Genomic DNA, 23,450 nt, shown 5'->3' on the forward strand with positions numbered 1-23,450 from the left:
TTAATATAGACTTACTTTGGTGTGCGCCAAGTTTCGCGATCTATAATCACAGTATCAGGACTCTCCCTAAAAAATGTATTCTTTAAATACCTTCATTCGTTATGCAATTCGTTATATTGTGCTAATTGGAAAGTCTTACGATCTGGAAGGAGTAAGAGTGGCTTTTTTTCCAAAAGACTCTTTCTTGTAGCTTGCTGCGAGGTAATGTGCAGTGGGTGTGCTTAGAATCATTGTCATGGCACAAACGAAAGTGGCAAACCAGAACCCATTCTAATTTGAAGACAAAATTAATATTTTGGATCACTGATTCACTGAAGCCCAAATAATAAAAATTACAAAAAGTAATGACAAAAAAGTGCCCGTAAACAAATCAGTTAATGCCTTTTAATTTAAAATAAATACATTTTTTCTTTAAATGAAGGCTAATTTAATTATGCATAAATCAGTAGAGCATTTAAGACCAATTTAAAAAAATGGGTTTACAAGTTTTTTTATCCATTAGTGAAAAAATGTTAAGGGCACAATTTTCTTTAAATACTTTATATTTATTGAAAAAATGTCAAAATTAGTGGAGAAATTTTGTGAAAGCAATGTCAAGTGGTGTTCGATAAATAATTTTTTGTTTTATTATAGATAATATACTAAAAAATGTATTTTTCGCTACTAGCTACTTTTTCCTATTTTAGAAAGATATTTTATGGCAAATTTTTATAATTATTTAATGAAAACAACTTGTAAATAGTAATTAGCAGAGATAGTTTAATACGCTAGTAACATATTTATTATTTTAACAAGTTTAGTAAAACATGCAAAATTGTTCAAAAATTAGTGCGAACATGTCATACGGTTCCATAGAATTAATTTAAAATATAACTTTGAGGCTTTGCACGAAAGATTCAATTTTTCCGTAACAATTCTGTCATGCACAACGATTTTTATGGTTATATACACAAATCTGATAAACAAAAACGAATTTGTTTAAACAATTAAAAATTGATTTTTTTCAGAACAATATCACAGCAAAGTGTCATTCTTAAAAAATTTGTATTTGATACTACTGAAAACATGAATTTCCTGTGATGAAAAATATACAAAATTCTGCTTTAGTTTATTAGCTGAATTTTTCCGAAATAAAGTAAATTTCTGAATTTTCAAATTCCTAAAAATAGTAGATTATTCAATATTTACATTCTCGAAAAAATAGCATTTTAGAATAAATATCATATATAAAATGAAAAAATAATTTTTTTAATAGGAAAACAAAAGTATATATGTTTTTTTAGGTACGAGAATTTGAAAATTTGGTAATTTACTATTTTCCGAATACTAAAATTTCTGCACTTTACTATTTTTTGGAATTTGAAAATTCGGGGATTTACTATTTCCGGGAATTTTAAAATTTGAAAATGTAAATACTATTTTCGGAAATCTGATAATTTGTGAAATTTGAAAAGCCGGTATTCAAGATTAAGGGAAGTTAAAAGTTTGGCAATGAACATTTTCGGTAGTTCTATTTCCTTTAGGAAATTTATAAGTTTGGGAATTTTCATTTTTCTGGAAATCTATGTTTCAGTCATTGTTTTTACAGTATTTTTCCAATTTAAGTATTTTAAAACTTTATCAAAATTACAGTGAAACTCTGAGACTGTGGCGGTTTTGGGGCTGGAGGAGGTGGGGAATTAATAGATAGAGTGCCGTTGAGGATAAAATACTTTTGATTGTACACGTCTGCTTGACCACCGCACACTCCCCGCAGCACCTTTTAATCTTACTTGCGGCGCGGCTTTAATTCTCGGAAGAATTATATCAGGAGTGTCTATCTCAGAGTTTCACTGTATTTACGCCATCCCACTCTAAACCCAGGAACATAATGTATTTTTTGAAATTTATTAAAGAAATATTAATTTTTTTCCAAAAGCAAATCATTACCGCAAAGGACCATTGACAAGATGTTTCCAGTACTAACTGGCGAAAAAATCGAAAAATCTTGATTAAATAATTTGTTCATTAAATTGTTTATACCGAAACCTATAAATAAAATATTTAGCCAATACCACTCTCCGTTTTTTGTAGAGAGTTCTTATAATAATTAAAAAATTTTCGGTAGTTTTATTTTCTTCAGGGAATTTTATTTTTTCTAGAAATCTATGATTCTGGAATTGTTTTTTCGGTATTTTCACACATTGGGCATTTTCAAAGTTTAACAAAAGTGTGTTATCCCACACCAAACTCGGCAAATGAATGCATTTGTTTATTAAATTTGTTTGAATAATTTTATCTTTTTGCCAAATAGCAAATTATCACCGTAAGTAGAGGACGTGGTGGTAGGAGAGCGAGGGAAGTGATAGGATGGGTATTAGGGTAGTGCGCGCGAGTAAGAGAGTGTTGAGGAAGTAGGGATCTAGAGGAGAAAGTGGAAGGGGGTAGTATGGAAGTGAGAGATAGTAGCGGAGAGACAAGTCAGGAGCGAGGAGAGGAATTACGAGAGGATAGGTGAAGTATGGAAAAGAAGTGGGAGTAGGGTGGGACATTATAGGAGGGGCGGGGGGGGGGGATTTGAACTACTGAATCTATTTTGTGAACCTGCGGCGCCTAATTTTACTAATTTCTAATTCAAATAAAGCGTTTATTGGGATAAAAATTGCAAGGTGTGGAGAATTGGTCCAAAGGGAATATTTTGCTACTCTCCGTTAGTGAAAGTTTCATATCTCTGCAGTTGGTTTACGACCGTCAATATTATGTCCTAGAAGGGAAAATACGTACTAAAGGTCCTAAGATATGCTGACACACAAGGAGCCTCAGCCCATGAACGACGTCCCAGAGGGGTCTACACTTCGCAATTCCGGTTCCCATCTCCGAGAGTACGTGGCTACGCCATTGATCCAGATAACCGGCCAATCTCTCCACGTACGACTTCGTTTTCTGCACACGAAGACATAAGTAATTAGATCAGATTATCACCGACTCATAGAAGAAGGGATACGTGCCAGTTTAGCGATTTTTTCTCCTTGATTGTCGATATAATATTGGATCGCCTTCAGGTGGGAAATCGACTGGTTCACCTGTCGCTGGAGAGGTTGTAATAGCAATTCCAATCCGGCCAACTGATAAACAAGCTCATCCTGCATTTTCATTAGAGGCTTCACCCTCTTCGATAATAAGGCTCGCATAGAGTTACTAATTATGTGCAGGTCGTTTGCTATCCTTCTATCACTCATTTGACGAGCGACAGTGTCCACTTGATCGCAAAGTGCGTTCAAATCTTGACTTAAAATTGGTCCTTGAATCTAGAATAAAATACAAACATAAGAATTAGAGTTAGTTAAAAAGGTACCCTATGGACGGATAGGTTCGGGCACTAACTGGGTTACTTATTGAAAACTACCCTTTCCTGAAAATATTTTTTAACTTTTAAAAACCTTATTGTATTCTGAGTTAAGTGAGCCCTAGATAAAGTAATTTGACCTTTTGTGTATCGAATTATCATGCAAGAAAGACAGAAATAAAATTCTGATTCCGATTTTTAAGATCGTTGGTAATTTAACTTCATATATATTATTGGCAAAAGTTAGAAAATGTATGTTCATGTATTTTGAACTTGGAATATTAACACACACAAAAATTATTTCATAAACACGTGAAGAGTTTTTAATGTTTAATGTTCAAAATGAAAGGTAAGATCCTAAAGATAATGTTTAATTGATAACTCGGTTAGTTCGCCATCATTATCTGTTAGTGGTATTTCAAATTGTAAACACTCTTACTAAAAATAATAATTCCTAAGTACTATCAGTTATACGCGAGTTACAGCGCGCGGAAAATATGAAATTGCCAATTAATAATATAGAAATATAAAACAAGATTACTATGTGTGTTATTCCAATTTTAAATTGTACAATTAAAACACTTTAAAACATGGAATGAATGGTCAAATTATTTACGCATAATTTTTAATTTTTTCAAATATTAATGTGAGAATGATCATGGAAATTTTGAATGTTACCTCAAAAATATTCACATCTTAATGCTTTCTCGTTTTTTTTTAATTGTTGAAAATCTAAATTAAAAGTATTCTACAGAGAAATACTTCAATTTTAAATACATATCAGTACTATATTAGTAATTTTAAATGTGTTATTATTTTTAATTCTTTTTAATTCTTTAAATTTGATGTATTTTTTTCAATTCTTCTGAATAAACTACGAATATCCTGATATATTTAAATTTATCTAAATTCTCTGAATCATCTGAATTCCTTGAATTCATATAAGTTTCCTAAATTCCTTGCAATATGTTGTAATCCTTAAAATTCCCTGAATTCGCGCAATATCCTCAATTATCTGAATTTGTTTATTTACTTGAAATCCTAGAACGAGAAATTGAAGATAATGTAACGAATTCAGAAGAATTAAATGAATTCAGAGAGTTTATAGACTTCAGAATATTTAAGAAATTTAGAAGAATTCCGAACATTTTAAGAATTAAGGAAATTTAGAAATTTTTCGGAATTACTCAATTCTTCAGCATGTAGGTATTTCTAGGAATTAAAGAGATTTAGAGAATTTGAAACTTTAAAGAAGTTCAGTATATTCGAAGATTTCAGGGAATTCAAAGAATTTGAGAGATTCCAAGAAATTCAGAATGTTCAAAGAAAATTCAGACTATTTCAGGAATTTAGAAATTCAGAGGATTCAAAGATTCCTGAAATTTCAGGAATACAGAAAATATTTATTTTTAATAAAGTATTATATTATCCTCGATTTAAGAGAATGTAAGGTATTCAGAGAATTTCGAATTTTGATGAAGTTCAGTATATTCTATGATTTCAGAAAATCTAATGAATTTCAGGGATCTTAAAACATTTATAGAATTCAATAAAGGAAGAGAATTCCGAATGTTCAAAGAAGGTAGATACTTTTTTTTAATTACGGATTTCAGGATAATCTAGAATTTCAGGGATTTCCGAGCATTGAAGTAATTGATTAAAGAAATTCCGGGAATTCAGAAAATTTAGAATATTCAAGATATTTAGAGAATTCAGAGAAATTTACTTTCAAGAAATTAAGGGAATTCGTGAAAGTGAAGCAATTGAGATAGTATAGGAAATTCAAGGATTTTCAGCAATTCGGGGAATTCAAGAAATTCAGAAAACTCCATGAATTTCAGTAAGTCAGGGGATTCAAAGAATTAAAAGATTTCAGTAATTAAGTATATCGAATGACTTTAGAGAAGTTAAGGGATTTAGAAAATTCAAAATATTCAAGGAATTATGCACATTCAATAAATTCAGAATAGTTTAAGATTTTAGAGAAGTTAAGAAATGAAGAGAGTTCCGAATATTCGAGGAAATCAGAATATTGAAGGATTTGAGAGAAGTTAAGAAATTCATAGAATTCCGAGTATTTAAGGAATTCGAGATATTTAAGGAATTCATGGATTTCAGGGAACTCAGCGAATTTAAGAAAGTCTTAGATTTAAAGCAATTTGGGGAATCCAGCAAAGTTTAATAGGTCCAAATATAAAACTCTCCATTTTTGGACAAAGAAAATACAAATTATAATTTTTAAGTTTGATATAATAAAATGTCAAGCTTAAAGACTTAGTTTACAATGAAATAATTTTTTTTTTCATAGCATCAAAAGCATCTCGGTGAACGAAGTCGTAGATTATTATTAGTAATATCAGTAATTCTTTAGTGTACCATTATTCTGTGCTCAGTGAGATTTGAACTACAGGCGTAAAGTAAAGTTCGTAGTCGATGCTGTAAATTGGGTGTTAATATCCTTAAGCCCTTGAGATCAACCCTTAATTTAGAGAAAGCACGGGATAATCCAGTCCAAGTCCAATGGGCCGTGAGCTGGTCCAGCTTCATCGAACTATCCAATTGGAATGCTGGATAAGCGGCTTCGTTTTGCTGACATTTTCTAATTTGATAAAAACAGAAGAGAAATCTCAAATCAGATTCGATTTTTAAAGGCTTTTCTCGTAATATAAAGTAATCGGTGAGCTCACTCGAAAAGGTCTTTCAAAGGAACGCTTATTCGTTTTCCTAAAAACGCTCGGGTTTCTAAAACAGCTTCCATTGTCCGATACTCGGGGTCGTAAAGAGGTCGACAAAGGAACATCTCAGCATGGGTTGATAAAGCCAATGAAAAAATGATGACCATCCACAGACCAATTGAAATCACACAGCTGAATAATACTGCACTGTAAGATGAATATTATCATAATAACATCATTAAGGAATAATCAGAGAATAAATAACAAATGTGTATTTTTTAAATGACACTATTTGTTAGGTCTACAAATTAATTCGGTGTCTTTATTTCGATGTCTTGTAACTCTTAGTCAAATCTTGAATTTGTTTCTTTCTTTGTAAAGGTAGTTATAAAGGACAAACCCCACACTTTAAAACACAATTTTATAACGGGTAGCCCTGCGGACTTAACTTTAAAAATCGTTAGTGAAGAATATGTCGTCCGACAAAGAGCATTAGAGGAACTGCATTCTTTTTGCATTCCAATTCAAAAATCATAATCATTAAATCTCTGAAATCATTTTTTACACATTTTACGTATCACTGCATCTTCTCCAAAGACTGAGAAAATAATTTCGGTCACCTCAGCTGCATTTTTTTTCAATGGGAATTCAAAGAAAATTAAGTGTCTCAAATGTTCCTTGTCGGGCGCCATGTTATTGATTAATGATTTTTTAGGTAAAGTTTGCAGGATCGCCAGCTATTATTGTGCTTTAAAGCTTAAGGAATTAATTTGTAGGCCTAATAGATGACACGTATATACATGAAAGTATTTCGTAGTCTATTTAAATCTATTATTTCTATTTAAATGTATCGATCAATAACAGTCCCCTCTTTTTGTGCCTTCCTCTCTTTTAACACTTTCCCTCCTTATCAATCTCATAATTATTTCTCCCTTTAATCTTTCACCTCTTACACTTTTCCCTCTCCACTTATTTCCTACCTCCTCCACCTTTCAACCCATCCCTGAACCATCATACACCCCTTCGAACCCATCCCGCCACACTCTTTTCCTTCTCGTTCCCAGCAATCGCCCTTCTTGTTTTAGCCCCTTCCGTTCATTCATAGGGCATGAAACTCACCTCACCCCTCAATCCTTTCCCTTACTCTTTTATTGCCCTTACTATTTTTTCCCGATTCTACTTCTCTATATTTAATTTCTCATACCTTACCCCTTCCCGAATCCCTATCATCTAGTATAACAATTGTTTTCTTTCCAACACCCTCACCCACCTCTTTCTCTTTTCCGTCCAGCACCTTTCAGTTCACACTTCACTCGTACCCCTCCTCCCGCCGAACCATACTTCAAACTTAATAACAACTGTTTTGAAAAACTGCGGCATGCGCCTACAAGAAAGGATAAACGACCATATTGAAATCTAGTTATCACTTTCATATCTCACACCTTTGCAAATCATCCTACCATCGTACTTACCTTTTCCTGCTACAAGCTTTATAATCCTATACTCTTTGCTTTTATACCTTTTTAAATTTAAACCCTATACCTTTTCCTCCTCCCTCCCCTTTACCCTCTTTATCATTTATCAGCTTCGCATCTCAATCCTCTTCCCCTCTCATGTTCCTTTCTCCATTAGTCACCCCTTTCCAACAATCTTTTTCCTCCAGTTCCCCAACTAGGTCACTATTCTCCTCTCCACATCTGTCTCATACCCTGCCGGCCCCTTTTCTTAAAATCACCAATCCATTCCTCTTACATATCCTCCTATACCTCTTCCTCTTCCCATCATCTTAAGCTACACGATTTATTTCTACTTTCCGTTACCCCTTCACCTCAATGAATAACAACCCACAGCAACTGCTGCAGTAAATAGGACGGAGTAAAAATGCTATAAATAATCGAATTCTTTTTGTCCAATGAAATTTTTTTTAGTTTATATGCAGAAAACATTAAAATAAGTTGAAATCTGTTAATATCTTTTGTTACTTTTTTAGATTTAAAAATTTAAATTTTTGAAAAACAAAAAATATATCCTATTAGTGTAAAAATTATGATGAATTTCTTAGATTTTCAGTTTGCATTAGGAAACAATAATAAATGATACACGCATAATTTTGGTTATTCCAACCATAATGTATTGCTCGCTCATCTACAGCAATACGGTTTGCGTATTTTACGCATACCATAATTATTGAAGCAATATTACTGTTTCAGTAATATGTTCTAATAGATATTTCTAAACACACGATGGCTGCGTCAGACAGAATTTGGTTGGGGTAAATCAACAATACGCATGGCTTTCACCTGCACCTCCCATAATTTCGTTGAAAATTATTTTTTAATAAGCTATTAAAAGAAATGTGTTATAAAGTCCTATAAAATTTAAAGGAAAGGTTCGAGTATACAATTATTTTGTATTATACAATCACTACACTATTTATAATCGCAAGCTATGAACATTTTTATTTGTCGCGGGTTCGAACCCTAAATGTTTCGCATTCCTAACGCCTGAAGCCTTGCACGGTACAATACATCGATTGGTATGGCTGTATGAAGCAAATAGCTGGATGCCCAATGCAACACTTAAACGAAGTGTTCTTTTAAATAGAGAGTTGATAAAAGTATACGTCCAATACAGCCATGATAGCGAGGCATAAAATTCTTGTATCTACACTATAATATTTTGATATTTTAATCATATATCTAATGCTACACTTTTACCAACTAGCATTTCAGTCAAACAAACTTGCCTTGTCATATTAGGCTTGGTGATTTTCTTATACGTAGGTAATAAATCTGAAATTCGTATGGCTGAGACAGCACAATTTTCTTTTTAATTCAGTTAGAAATTCTCAAGCAAACTCGGATTGCCATTAGCCTCAAACTATTTCATTCAGTGTAGGGAGTTCCACACGATTATGAAGTTTGCTGTATGAGCTAGAGGCGAATGAAAACAATATTTTGTGTACAAAATTCAGGAAATTTTCGATTTAAAAAACAATAAAAAAAAATTTCCGAAAATTTAAAATATCCGAAACCTTTGGACTAAATGCAAAAATTTTCAGAAATTTATGAAAAATTGATTAATCACAGGAAATTTTAGGTATCCAAAAATGTCCCAAATTTAGGAATTTTAAAATCAATTTATGGTAAATTATGGCAATTCATATTAATTCATCAGTAATTTATGGTAAGTAAAATATCTTAAAAAATACTTATTCGTAGGGTAATGAAAATAACAGAAGCAAAGATTTGGGAAGTCCAAAGTGGGTTTCTGCCAGGAAGGTCATGTACGGATCAAATATTTAGCTTAAGGCAAATAACAGAAAAAAGTTTGAGAGTAGGAAAAAAAGTTTTCTGTGCATTTGTTGACCTAGAAAAAGCTTTTGACAAGGTAGATAGAAGTAAACTTTGGGAAGTCCTGAAAGAGTATGGAGTCAATGGATGGATCCTACAAGCTATAAAAACAATATATACAGGTAGCGAAGCGAGTTCAAGAGTGAATGGGAAACTGACTGACTGTTTCGATATTATTCAAGGAGTTAGACAAGGATGCGTTATGTCTTCATGGTTATTTATATTATTTATGGACAAGTGTTTAAGAATGGCTCTCTTCGACGAAGAGGGTGTGGATCTCGAAACAAGAAGGGTACGAGAGTTAGCGTTCGCAGATGATAAGGTTGTTATGGCAGAGTCTATCGAAGACCTACAAAGAATGTTGAATAAACTAGATGCAAGTATGAAGAGCATGGGCCTCAAAATTAACGCAAATAAAACAAAAACTGTGGTGTTCGAAGGAAAGAGTGAGGAAACATCTATGCAATATTTTATTAAATGATGAGAGAATTGAACAAGTGGATAAGTTCGTATACCTTGGTAGCTTATTTACTAGGGACGGGAAGATAGATGAAGAATTAGATAGACGAATAAATAAAGGTAAGAAGGTTATTGGTATAGGAGGTCCCCTTATCAGAATTAAAAATATATCAAATAAAGCTAAAATGGCAATACATAATTCTATATTTGTACCGACTGTACTATACGGTAGTGAGACATGGACATATCAAGAAAAAGATAAGAGTAAAATTAACGCAATTGACATGAGATTCATGCGCATAATAAGCGGGAAATCCCTAATGGACAAAGTAAGTAACGAGATAATTCTAAAAGAATGTGGTGCAGAACAGACGCTAGTAGACACATGGGAAAGAAATCGGTTAAGATGGTTCGGACATGGTGAGAGAATGCCAAATGAACGACTAACGAAACAAGTGTATCAAGGTAAAGTAAATGGCAACGTGCCCAGAGGTAGACCGCGTCAAGAATGGTTAGAATGTGTGAGTGAGGCCCTAGTTAGAAGAGACATAAGAAGTCACAGAAACACGAGAGCCTGCATGAAAAAATGCATGGACATAAAAGAAGCTAGAGTAGAATGCCAGGACAGGAAAGTATGGCGGAAAATAGTTAATAAAAAGAGTGTCAGTAGAGTGAATGACGCCTGAAACAAAGACCTTGGCTACTAATGGACCCAAGTGGGGAACCTTACATAACGACTTCGTGAGGTTCTTCGCTTGGGGTGATTGCTAGAGAGATTGATCAGCAACCTGGGTCGGAGCAGTGTTGCGGAACGAACGTGTTATTTACTTAAATAGTACGAGAATTCTGGATCAATCTGAAAAATCTCTATCCCATTCACACACTACTCCTTTCCCCTACTAAGTGAGTCACGCCTACCCCGAAAGGGAAATGGCTTAATGGTGTAATAATAATAATAATAACATCTCTCATGCGTGATCACTGATCACTTCCAGTTGTCCAATCACTATTCGCTACTCATTATTAGTCTGTAATGCGTAATCTCATAATGAAGTGCGGTTATGAATCCGACAGTGCTAGAAAGTAATTCTGTTTCGAAATGTGCAAACTCAACAGCTAGGAAAAGTAATCTTGCGCAAAGTGCGGAAGCGCAGTAACTAGAAAAAGTTTCATCCTTCCTGGCTACGGTCTTGCTCTCCGCGGTATGTAACGAAAATGGTATGTTCACCATATGTGGAACTAGTTGATTCCCAACAAGCATTATTACCGCACTGGCTTTGCTCGCGCGGTTATTTTATGATAATTAGGAGTCTCCTAGTTTTCCCACACGGTTAAGAATGTCCTATTTTTTCAAATTAAAAAAATTCCAAATTGAACAAAAAAATTGTTTTTTAAATCTAATAACTGAACAGAAAATATTGATTCATTACAAGATTCATGTTTTTTACGTTTTTCGGATGCCAAACCATACATTTTTTCGCTGGGCCGAAATAATTTGAATAATTTTAGCTTTTTCACTCCGCCATTATGCCTAAGGCTACAAGAATCTAGAAGTGGTTGAAGGTACAACTAAATAAAAAATAGATAGAACTTTTGTGATAAAATTAAATGAGTCTTGGATAATAATAATTTTCGATAAAAATAATAGATCGTTCATCAAACGTCTATTTACCTACCATAAAAGTGTAGGTCGCACTCTGTCTTCAGATGTACCACAACGGCAGCACAAAGCTCCGAACAGTAACGACCAGACAAGCAGGACGCACATTACAGTACCTGCGTGCCGAAAAGCGAAAGGGTAATTTATTATCTCTATTTTTCCTACTCCACTTTCTACTTTATTGCGCCCGACACGAAGTCTCTTCTTCAAGGACGTCTCTCAATATTGAAAAGGAAAGAAAAGATTTATTAGCACCTCTTTTTGCATCTATTTTTACCTCTATTTCTTTAGGGGTAATTTTGCATACACAGCGAGCAAAGCCATTTCAAAAAGGCTGAGGAATATATTGACGTGAGTTAGAGGTTTTATTTGACATTTTACTAGATAATTATATTGTCTATATTACAATTGTAAATCTTTTCGAGAAATTCTACAAATGAATTTCGATTTTTTTATTAGTTAATTAAGGGATTTAATTACATACGTACCTACTCCCACGAACCATCTCATTTGCTCGAAAATTGTGATGTAGGGTATTACTTGATTGGCGATGTTTCTTGCTGTATCCAATTGCTTCGAGAGCCCGGAGCTACTCGTTTCAATAGTCCGCGCATCATCGAAAATTTTCGCACGTATTCCGCTAATCTCTCGTCTGATTACTATAAATGGATACAAATTCCACATTTTCTTTAAAGAAGTTAAAAAATGTAAAAAAAAACTTTTCGTCAAGAACAGTTTGGAATCGTCCACAAACTACATTACCAATTTTAGGCTATTTCTACCCACCTTCCTCCTCTCACACGGTTTACAATCGTACTCATCATCTTACCTCAGACCCCCCATCCACCCGACAAAAAAGTAGCCAAAAATGCTATCAAATCATAGAGGAAAGAGTGTGATATATATATATATATATATATATATATATATATAGAATTTTCAACCAAATAGGTACATTTTCTACCAAAAGATGAATTTTCCAATTAGAAGATTTATTTTCCATTAAAGAGAAACAAATTATCAACCAAATACATTAATTTTTAAAAAATTGTTCGATTTTAAAGTCAAAAGGTTAAATTATCTATAAAGCGGTTGAACTTTTAACTCGAAAATATGATTTTCGTTCACAAAAAATTGATTTGATAAATAATTAAAAAAATTTTAACAAAAAATACGGATTTTTAAGAAAAAGTTAATTTTCAACTGAATATTTTCATTAGCTACCAAATTTTTAATCAAAAGTGGAACAGATACATTTTTAGTTTAAAAAAATAATTTTTAATCAAAATAACCCAGAAAATTAATTTTTTCTTTAAAAATGGAATCGTTAAACTTTAAAACAAGGTGGTGAATTTAAAAAAAAAACTTGAAATTTTAAGAAACTAGTTCAACTTTTAACCGAGTGATTAAATTTTATATCAACAAAGATGAATTTTGAACTAAATAGTTAGTTTTAACCAAAAAGATCGATTTTCCGGCAAGAAGATTAATGTTATAACAAGAAATACGTGTTTTCAACAAAAGTAATTAATTTCCATTATAATTTTTGAATTTTAAAGCCAAAAGGGCGAATTATCTACCAAACGGTGGAATTTTCAACCCAAAAAATGATAATATGACAAAAAACCTAATCTTATACTAAAAAGGATAATTTTCATAAAAATAGTTTAATTTTTTACAAAATTGTTGAATTCTCAACCAAACCAGATTAATTTATACCCAAAGATTTCCATTTTTAATGAAAAATAATGAATTTTGAAATAATAAGATTAATTTTTTACTTAGAAGATGAACTTTTAACAAAATACCCAGAAGAATATTTTTAGCCCAAAATATTAATTTTCTAAGAATGGAATAGTTCAATTTTCAGCCAAGGATATGAATCGACAAACAAAGAAATTACTCAAAGTAGGTGCGGAGCACCTACAAGGAAGGGTTTCGTAGCTTTATGTGCTCATGTTTTTGGTCCTGTGTCAATTTTGGGCACTATGTTCTTTATGGTGGTCCCAAAATGCATTGCAAAATTTTTTGTCACTCAAGACTTAGAGGGCAAGACACCCTCGCCTTAAAAGTTTCCATTTCCGGAGAAAGAAAATCCGTAATTTTTTTTTTCGAAATTCGAATATAAACATGTGCCACCAGCCACTTAGAAATCCCATTCAATTAACATGGGGAGATTTTGAATTTTCGAAAAATTGAACTCATGTTCCAGTGTTTCATCGAAACATACCAACTTTTAGAGGGCTCCCAAATATGACCTCAAATATGACACAAAAATAACAAAACTACATTTTTTCGTATTATTATTATTATTACTTTTTAGCAATTTCCGCAGTATTTTTCATGCAAATAATTATGGATAAACAATTTAAATATTTACGATGTTTTTTTCAATGAATTTTCAATTATTTTAACAAATTTAAATTATTTAAACAATTATTTATTCTCGAAAAATGTAAAAAAAATCGGATTTTTTGATTGAAATGCAATATTTTGTAATTGTTTGGAGTAGTAAATTTTTCAAAAAACATTATGTAACTATTTAATCAATTAATTATTGTTTATTTTCAAACTTTCTAAAAATTAAGTCAGAGATGTCCACTTTTCTCAAATTGATATCCTATGCTACTTTTGGTTGAATAATATATAATTTTGATACATTTCTTTTGATGTATAACATATTTCTATTTGTTTCAACAATTTTTATTTGCTCAAGCAGTTATTTTTCGATAAATTAAAAATGAAATAAAATAGAAGGCATACAAATAATTACGATTTTTAAAGTATTTTTGGAAAAAAAATTATGGAAACAAATTATATTTGTTTAAACAACTAAAAAGTGGTGAATGTATTATTTCTATATACTATACAATCAGAATCATAACTGTATATCTTCTATTTTATTTAATGTTTCGAAATATCGAACAAAACTGATTGAGCAAATAAATATTGCTTAAACAAATAAAAAAATACTAAACGTTAAAAGAAATGTATCAAAATTATGTAATTATTTCAAAAAACGTAGAATGGGATAACAATTTAAAAAGAAAGTCGATATCTCTGGCTCAATTTTTAGAAATTTTGAAAATTGACAATATATCATTATTTGAATAATTACATAATGTTTTTAGAAAAATTTACTACTCCAAACAATGACATGCAATTACACTTCAATCAGAAAATACGATTATTTTTTAAACATTTTTTCAGAATAAATCATTGTTTAAATAATTTAAATTTGTTTAGACGATTGGAAGTTGTTAAAAAAGAGTTGGTAAATATGTAAATTGTCAATTAAAATTATTTGTATGAAAAAGTCGACGAAAATTGCTAAAAAGTAACAATAATACGTAAGAATGTATTTTTTTTGGTCATATATGGGGCGCTGCGGGGAGGGTAAGCGTGTGCTGGAACTGGAAGTTATTAGTATCGTTTTATTTACTTAGCACGTTTCGTTAAAACCCTGAAACATGAGTTCAATTTTTCGAAAATTCCAAATTTCCCAATGTTAATTAAATGGGATTTTGAAATTCCCGGAGGCACGTGTTAATATTCGAATTTCGAAAAAAAACACGAATTTTCTTTCTCCGGAAATGGAAACTTTTGGGAGGTTGTCTTGCCCTGTAGCTCTAAAAGCGTTTTTTGGACCACCCCACCTTAATGTTTATGTTAGGTCCTTGGTCAATTTTAGGCTCTATGTCAGTTTTAGGCCCTATTTCCGTATTAAGTCGTACGGCCGAAAGACGGATGAATGGATGAATATCTGAACGAAACTATAAAGGTTTCTACCCGAGGCTACGAAACCCTAAAAATGAATTTTGGATAAAGTACTTGAACTTTCAACCAAGTAGCTGAATTTCTAACAAAAAAATATGACTTTGTAACAAACTAGTTGTATTTTCAAAAAAATAATAAAATTGTCAACCAAATATTGTAATTTTTAAACAATTAAGATGAATTCAAAACCAAAAATTTAAAATAGAAATTCAATCAAAGTTAGGTGATCCTCGTGTTGGGTTCTATTAATTAAGTTCTCATTTAAATGAAAAAAATAGAAAAGGGAGAGAAAGGATTTGTTCATAGAAAACTTTGTGAAAACTTTGCGTTACAGAAGAGATAAGGTGTGGTACTTGAATTAGGTCACGCATTATTGGTCATCTCCAGACACCTCCCATCCTCCTATTTAAAAATGGAACTGTGACAAATTCAAACAGGGTGCCTTAATCCCCCCCCCCCTCCCTTTAAGCTTTTACGCAATGTAAGTACGATATCTTGAAACTTTTGATTCATTTATTCACTCCAGAGAGGAAGGCTCCTTATTTTATCCTTAATAGCATAATCAAACTTCATGAGGTTCTAATTTTTTTCACTTTAAAACACAGCGTTTTATGGATTTTGCATTAGCCGCCATCCGTCATCTCCTTATTGGACTTGAGGGGAAGGGAGATTGAGTTGCATGAAACTAGGATCAGAGAAGACTTCAGGAATACAGCAGAAGCGACATGACATCCTGTCAACATTGAACTACCATCACATCGATCAACCTTCACATGTTGAGGATTTCAGTGGACATTGTAGTGAATTCACCCTTGTTTGCTCTTCGGATTTACGGAATTTTTATTATTTACTTTGTTGCAGAGGAAAATATTTCTGATGTGGTGTAAATGACACATAAGAGCGTAAAAGAATCGATTTTGGATACTTGTTTACAGAAACTATTAAATGTTTTTAATGTCCCTCTCTCCTGTCTGCCAATATTTTCACAATATTGTCTATAATCTCTACAGTTAGCTTTGACTTTATTATTAGATTCTTTAATAACTGTTTAAAGTAGAGTTAAAAAACACTATCTCATTCGAAAGTCTGAAAAAAAACCGTTAAAGGATTGCTTTTCAATTCAGTGGGCTACAAGTTGTTCATATAAAAGAAAGGCTCAAAGGTACATAAACAAAGATGAAAAGTCTGGCACTGCCAGAAAATTATAATCGGCTCATTGAACTCGAGAAGTTAAAAATCGGTTATCTGCTAGCTTCGAGAGTGTTCGCCAAGTTTCTGTAAGTTTTACACTGTTCTGACCACTGACCTATTTAAAAAGTTACCGCGCTTTAGTAACCTACCCGACTTCATTAGACAAGTTTTGTTCTATCTATTGTTACACCACTATGGTTGTATAATTTTAACGGAAAATTAGTGTAATTGAAAAATAAATTCTATTTAATTTGGAGAATTTCTATTACTAAATTTCGACAATAAGTACGTACGATTTCGAGCATCTAATGTGTTCCTGGCTACGTGATTAGGAACGTAAAAATATTCTCCTCGAGCTTGACGTCCACCTTCGGTTAAATTTTCTTGAGAAGCGTCCTTCATACGTAACAGCCGATCATCTCGTATTAACTAAAAAATAAATAATTGAAAATAGTTTATTGATGAATATTTTAAATTTAGTTTAAAATAAAGAGTCAAATTTGAAACCGCTTTACGCTATTGATTGCAGCTAAAATAATTTCTTTTAGTCAAATACGATTTTCGTTTCAGTTCCCTGTCCGTTCTGAGAAGAGATAAGTTGCTTCAAGCGGAAAATTTGAACGAAGCTAAAGGAAGACGAAGTTTAATTATCGTGACTTCTTCGTTTCAACCAATTGAAAAAATTGTTTCGACTCAAAGGTGAAACGACATTTCGTGTAATTGGATGATGGGAATGACGCAAAAATGGGGCAAGATTCTTGAAAAAAAAAAACTACTGGCAACTAATGTTCTTGATCTTTTCGCGTCGATTGCCAGGTATGGGTAATAAGGTTAACTCTTTTTTTCTTATTTGTTACGAGTTCGACTCAGAGCTAGTCTTTTATCCGCCCCTATAATTGGCTCTCCTCCCACCCTCGAGCCTTCGCCATTATACCACAACCCCACATTTTATCCAGGCTTATAAGATCTTTTATTCAGAATTTAGAGGAATTCGGGTAACCAGAAACGAATTGGAGTATCAGGATCTATTTATTCTACCGCAATGTAAATCAGTTGTAAGAAATATATTTAAAAAATTAATAGACGCTTATTTCAAAAATCCTATTATTATTAAACTAGGCTAAACACGCATTTTAGGCTTATTCTGTGTTTTTAGTGAGTTACTCCAGTGCACGCAATTTTCAACCAAAAAAGAAGTTTCGAGAAAATAGTTTAATTCTCAACAAAATTATTAAATAATTGACAAATTAGTTGCATTTTTAAACAGGTAATTGAATTCACAAACAAAAAATATGAATTCGCAATGAAAAATACATTAGTTCATATTTTAATTAAACCAGGTTTTGAATATAAATCAAAAAGAAAGAAAGATACGAGTTTTTAATCAAAAAAGATGACTTTTCTACCATAAAAAATGAATTTTCAATCCAAAAGGACGATTTTATGACAAAACAGTTGAATTTTCGATAAGCAATGATCACTTAATAAAAAACATGAATGTTTATACAAATAACTGAATTTCGGACGCAAAAAGATGAATTTTCTACCAAAAGGATTAATGTTCTGATGAAAAACAAATTTTCAGCAAAATAGTCATGTTTTTAAGCTTAAAAGAAGATTTTTTTTTAAAAGAGTTGACTTTTATACTCAAAAATATATATTTTTAACAAGAAAGTTAACTTATAACCAAGAAAGACGAATTTGTTAAAAAAAAAACAACGAATTTTTAACCAAATACATACATTTCAACCAAACAATTGAATCGAAATCGAAAAATCAAAGTTTAAACAATCGGGTTATAGTTCCGATCAAAGAAATGAACTTTCAACTAAAATTCTCAAAAATATAAACAAAATTAAGAAAAATGGTTTAAATTTCAATCAAGGAATTTTAAATTTCTTACAGAATGATGAATTTTCAACGAAAAGTGTAATTGATGATATTAGAATCAAGAAATATATGAACTATAATAAAAAGCAGTTGAATTCATTGTAGAAATACAAATTTCTATAAAATTGTTAAATTTACAACTAAAGGGATCGATTTAAAACTAAAATGATGAGTCTTCAAAATAAAAATAGGAATTTTGAAAAAAAGTGTAACATTCAAGTAAATCATTATAATAATTTTTGCTAGAGGGGAAAAAAACTAACATCAATTTTTAATATTTATACGGATCTAGTCCAAACCGTTACAATTAAATAATAAATTTGAGTGAATACTAAAATTAAAAAAAAGGAATTTTAAATAATCAATAATTAAAAGTTAACTTGTCGGTTGGAAAAATTAAAGTTTAACCAAAACAATTATTTTTTAACAAAGTTTTTCCACTTTAAATCGAATAGTTGAATTTTTACCAAAAAAGAAGACTTTTTAGCCAAAAAAGTTGTATTTTCAATTAAATACTTAAATTTTCAATCAAGTAGTCAAATTAAAAAAGAAACAAGATAAATTTCAAATCATAAATATAATAGTAGACTTTTCAACCAAAGAGACTGAATTTTTAAGTTAAAGAAGTTTTATTTTCTTATTGGTTTCTATAAATTCAGTTAGCATTCATGCGAAAAAGTGAAAATTTCTTGCAGGCAGGGAAAAGAAGATGAATTCTTGAAAGAGGCGAAAAGAGGAGAATAGCGAAAAGTGAATAAAGTCTGAAATATGAATGCGATTATCATAAGTATTCACTACTTATTGAACTATACCATTGTAGGTGCATCTGTCGCAAAATTTGTAAACTTTTTTCAAATTTATCATAAAAAAATTAAATAAACGTACCAATTTCGTAATTTTATTTCCACTGCCCCCCCCATATTGCTAGTCATAGTTTTTCGTTCAATATTCTGCCCCCCCCCCCATAAAATTACGAACGTAGTTTATGAATGGCCCCTTGTGGTAAACTCTAATTTTCTTTTTCTTTTGAAAGTTCGATAGAAAATAATTATGGCGTTTGGTTATGTTCCTTAAAAAAGGCTTGACTTATGGCATAGCTTCGCTTATGCGAAAATTATTATTAAATAATTACTATTATTAAAAAATTACTATTAAAATTTAAAGACCTAAAAAATGCGTGGCAAAGGGTGTAGCTATGGGTCAGGGTCATAAAGAGTTGGCTTAGGTATGTATTTACGGTAAAGGAGGCGATTTTAATGGATGCACCCCAAAGGAGCGCGAGCTACCTGGAATCCTTCTCCTTCCAGTGGGACCCTTACCCCTCACACCTGTCTCGGCGCGCTTAGTCGCCGGGATTGCCGGAGCGCATGACCCTAATGACTATAAATCACCTCCGATTACCGTTCCAACTTATTCACTCAAAATTAAAAAATAACTGATGCAAAATATTTGGAAGTCATTTTTTGGGAATCTATGGGCTTTTACAAGTCCAGGGGTATGTCATTTCTCATAGACAGACAAAAATTAAATATTAACATTCCCTCATTTAATCGTGAAAATATGTATATTCAGAGAATTTATATTTTTAGTCAGAAATTTGGATTTGACATTATGAATAACGTAGTCATAAATAAATACCTTCAGATCTGAAGAAATCTTTGAAAAGATCAAGTTTTCTAGAATTTTCTATTGTTTAATGCTATCTGCATATCGACAATAGCCTTATCAAAATTTCTGTCTGAAAATAGAAATACTCGGAATCTACATATTTTCACGATTAAATGAGGAAATATTGATATTTAATTTTTGTCTGTTAATGAGAAATGACATACCCCTGCCAAGAAAAATGGGCGTCGATACTAGACATAGTCTATGGGTATGTGATTGATCGTATGCATAATCAGGTTAAGTGCGAATGAAAATGGGTGTGTTTAGTGGTGTTTTGGGGTGTTATCAATTAAAGTGGGAGTATCTAAAGGGCTTGAACAGAATTTTATTGTATTGTATTTTGTAATAAGTTTTGTGGTCATGAAAGAATTTGATAAAATGTTAAGTCTGTCACTTTATAATGAATTATGAAATGTCGATAATACCTTAGAGAACCTATACTCTGTTTATCGAAAGAACGAAATTCTGAAAAGACGAAATTTCGTTCTCTGCACGCAGCTTGTCAAAGAAAGGAAAAAGTAGGCGTAGGACCCATGCTAGCAAGGGATTAGTGGTGGCCCTAACAAAGATTATAAAAAATTTCGGAAAGCATTTGGGTCAGTCTATTTGAAAAAATTGTGTTTCCCTGCAACGGCGATTGGCTGTACATCAAAGAAAACAATTTGTTGACGCCTTCCTAAAAAAAAAAAACTGCGCTGTCGATTTCGTTCTCTCGGTGAACAAAGTATAGTGTATTTCAAATTTTATAGGCCAAGCGCTTTTTGTACCCAAAACTTCAAAAGAAGCTCGCAGATTCATCTGTGAGGCAGAAAAGGGTTTGAGGAAGGTGAGGTAAACGAAGCTAAAAAAGGACGTTGACGCCCTCGTCTTAATTAAGGGATGAAAGGGGTTGAACAATTGTCTCCGGTTTATTCACCCGTTCGAGTCGTAGGGCGAAGTACAGACCCGAAGGATTGAGAATGGCGCATAAGGATCGGTCCTGTGGAGGACAACCCTTTGCTGCAGCCTCCAATTCTCGGCGGAGATCATCGGCTTCTCGACTCAATTCAATTCCAAGATCGCGTGCTCGCTCTCCTTCTTTCAATAAGGTGGCTGTTCTCGTTGAGAGCTCATGAGTGGCTGAAATTGATTGGAAACTTTATTGAAATCGAATAATATATTTTGTTCTTCCGATCATAAAATTATATTGGAAACATTTCTTCATATCGAGAAGAAACAGAATTGTAGGTACTCTACTTGAAAGGAAGTTTTTAAATTGAAAACTTTTTAATTGGGAAGGTTGTGAAAGAGGTATTTTAAATTTAGGAACATTTCAATTGTTAAAATATTGAAATCATCGGAAAATAGAATTAAGAATGTAAAATGTAGTCGGTATTACTGAATGACATTATAAAGGGTAATTAATGGTAATAATACTAACAATGGTAAATGGGGCAAAGAAAGAGAGCTACGTAAAGGAGATGAGTAAAACCAGAGACTTTGTGGCCAGTAGCTTCTAATTTAGTTAGTAACTCACTGCCCCCTATTAAGCGTGTGTCTCCATAAAGTGCAGGTCACTTAACATGAGAACCAATATAATTGATCTAGCTTACGTACATACTAGGGTAATTTAAACAATCTTTATTTTTTATTATATATGTATGTATTTTATATTATTAATTATTTTTATTATGTTATTTATTAGTATTTATTTGAATGACACACACACATATGTATTTTCCTGAAACAAAATATTTTTCTCAAATTAACCTATAAGTATTTACCCCTGATCTTTTAATCAGAGAAGGTAGCTTTTTATTTTTTTCTGCTTGCAAATGAAATTTCTGCTTTCTTATTTAATCTATCAATTTTGCCACTTCCGTATTATTATTATTTTTAGCTACAATTATTTCTTTCTGTTTGGGTATAATTTATATGTTAAATTATGTGTTCTGCAGACATCAGCAGTGAGCCACTTAATGTCATAAAATGTTGACCATCAACTACAATTTTTTGATCACATATTTAACCTTATATGTCAAAAAGCTGCATGCAAAAGACAAAGCTTCATATTAATTGCCACTTTAACGAGCGACCACCCACTATAGGTATCATTACCCTTGTATTTTTGTTAAATTTAAGATTTACAATAAAATGTAACAAAGTTTTTATTAAATAATATGAGAATTTGTTTCTTTTTTATACATACTACTACTAGTGAAACTTTCATGGTCAATAAAACGTGCACGTTAAGAGTCTTTTCTTCTCGTTTATGGTTCCTTTTATTCGATACTTCAAGAGGTTTAGTGTACAGGAGTGCCACTGGGATATTCGATTTAGTACGGTCACTAACTCAATGATTTACAATCAGTCACTTCAACGAAATAATTAATAAGATAATGAATATACATTGTTCATTATCTTGTCAATTACAAAATTTTTTGAGTTTACCAAATAAGCACTTAATGCTGATAATATGTTTGGTTGCGATAGTCAACATTTGGTCGTAATATTTACTTTAGAGGTAAATGACTATTTCGATTATCTTAAAACAAATTTGGTTTAAACAACAAATTTTTGGATGTTTTAATTGATTTTTTTTAACATAACAAAAATGTTTAGTTTTTTCTATATTACGCCAATCGTTTTTTTGTCTCAAACCAAATTCAGGATTTAGCAAAGTGTAGAATAACAATAAAAGGGAAAAAACTAAATTTAAATCTAAGCAATTTACCCTTAAAGGAAGTTGTTGATAATTTAAAGAATTTCACACAAACTGTAGACACTAGCTGGTTGTCCTACGCACAGTAGGGCAAAAATTGTTTTTCTGGAGAAATTAGTCTAAACCTTAAAATGTTCGTTTGACTGAAATATTTTATGAAAAATAAAAGCCTAATAAATTTCTAAGAGATTTGTGGCGACAATAATTGTTTTTTTTTTAAATAAATTATCGAAAAAAATACAGATTATCAGCAATTTTCAACCAAATTACAATTCTTTATTTAATATACAATGTTATAAAAAATATATAAGCTGACCTCATGTCAATAAATGCATATCATTTTTTACGAAATTGGCTGCCAATCAAGCAGAATGCTGATCTCAGAATGCACCTTTTTTATAAGGAGAATTTTTGAGATAACAAAATTTGTTATTCACTTAAATAAATTTAATTAAAAAATAAAAAAACAGAATGAAGATTGAAAGCCTCCCAATCAGAAGCAAAAGCACTGCAGCTTAAGCCACCGTTGGGAATAACGTTTAAATTGTTTGAAGAAACGGATGCTCATTCTTAAAATTTTCGGTAAATAAGTAAAAAAATGTTTAGCTCATTGACAAAATAACATAAAATAGGTATGTGACCAATTTGTAAATGAAAGGAAACAAAAGTACAGAAATTGTCAAGATGAGAAATAGTAGGGGGGAAATGGTATATGATGCAGATGGAATACTAGAGGCTTTCAGAGACTATT

At 31.8% G+C, this 23,450-nt stretch overlaps 1 protein-coding gene across 1 annotated transcript in view; it reads right to left on the minus strand.

Moving 5' to 3' along the window:
- LOC117174770 (prominin-1-A) overlaps positions 1-23,450 on the minus strand; it is a 58,564-nt gene that overhangs the window by 219 nt on the left and 34,895 nt on the right. The window contains exons 7-16 of the mRNA XM_033364125.1: positions 20,915-21,117; positions 16,734-16,869; positions 11,961-12,131; positions 11,489-11,588; positions 6,013-6,207; positions 5,702-5,924; positions 2,988-3,287; positions 2,764-2,922; positions 140-270; positions 16-66 (exon numbers count right to left, since the gene is read on the minus strand). Of these exons, the coding sequence (XP_033220016.1) occupies positions 16-66; positions 140-270; positions 2,764-2,922; positions 2,988-3,287; positions 5,702-5,924; positions 6,013-6,207; positions 11,489-11,588; positions 11,961-12,131; positions 16,734-16,869; positions 20,915-21,117 (1,669 nt within the window). The remainder of the gene's footprint in view (positions 1-15; positions 67-139; positions 271-2,763; positions 2,923-2,987; positions 3,288-5,701; positions 5,925-6,012; positions 6,208-11,488; positions 11,589-11,960; positions 12,132-16,733; positions 16,870-20,914; positions 21,118-23,450) is intronic.

This window comes from Belonocnema kinseyi, chromosome 6, assembly GCF_010883055.1.
Source record: "Belonocnema kinseyi isolate 2016_QV_RU_SX_M_011 chromosome 6, B_treatae_v1, whole genome shotgun sequence".
Classification (NCBI taxonomy): domain Eukaryota; kingdom Metazoa; phylum Arthropoda; class Insecta; order Hymenoptera; family Cynipidae; genus Belonocnema; species Belonocnema kinseyi.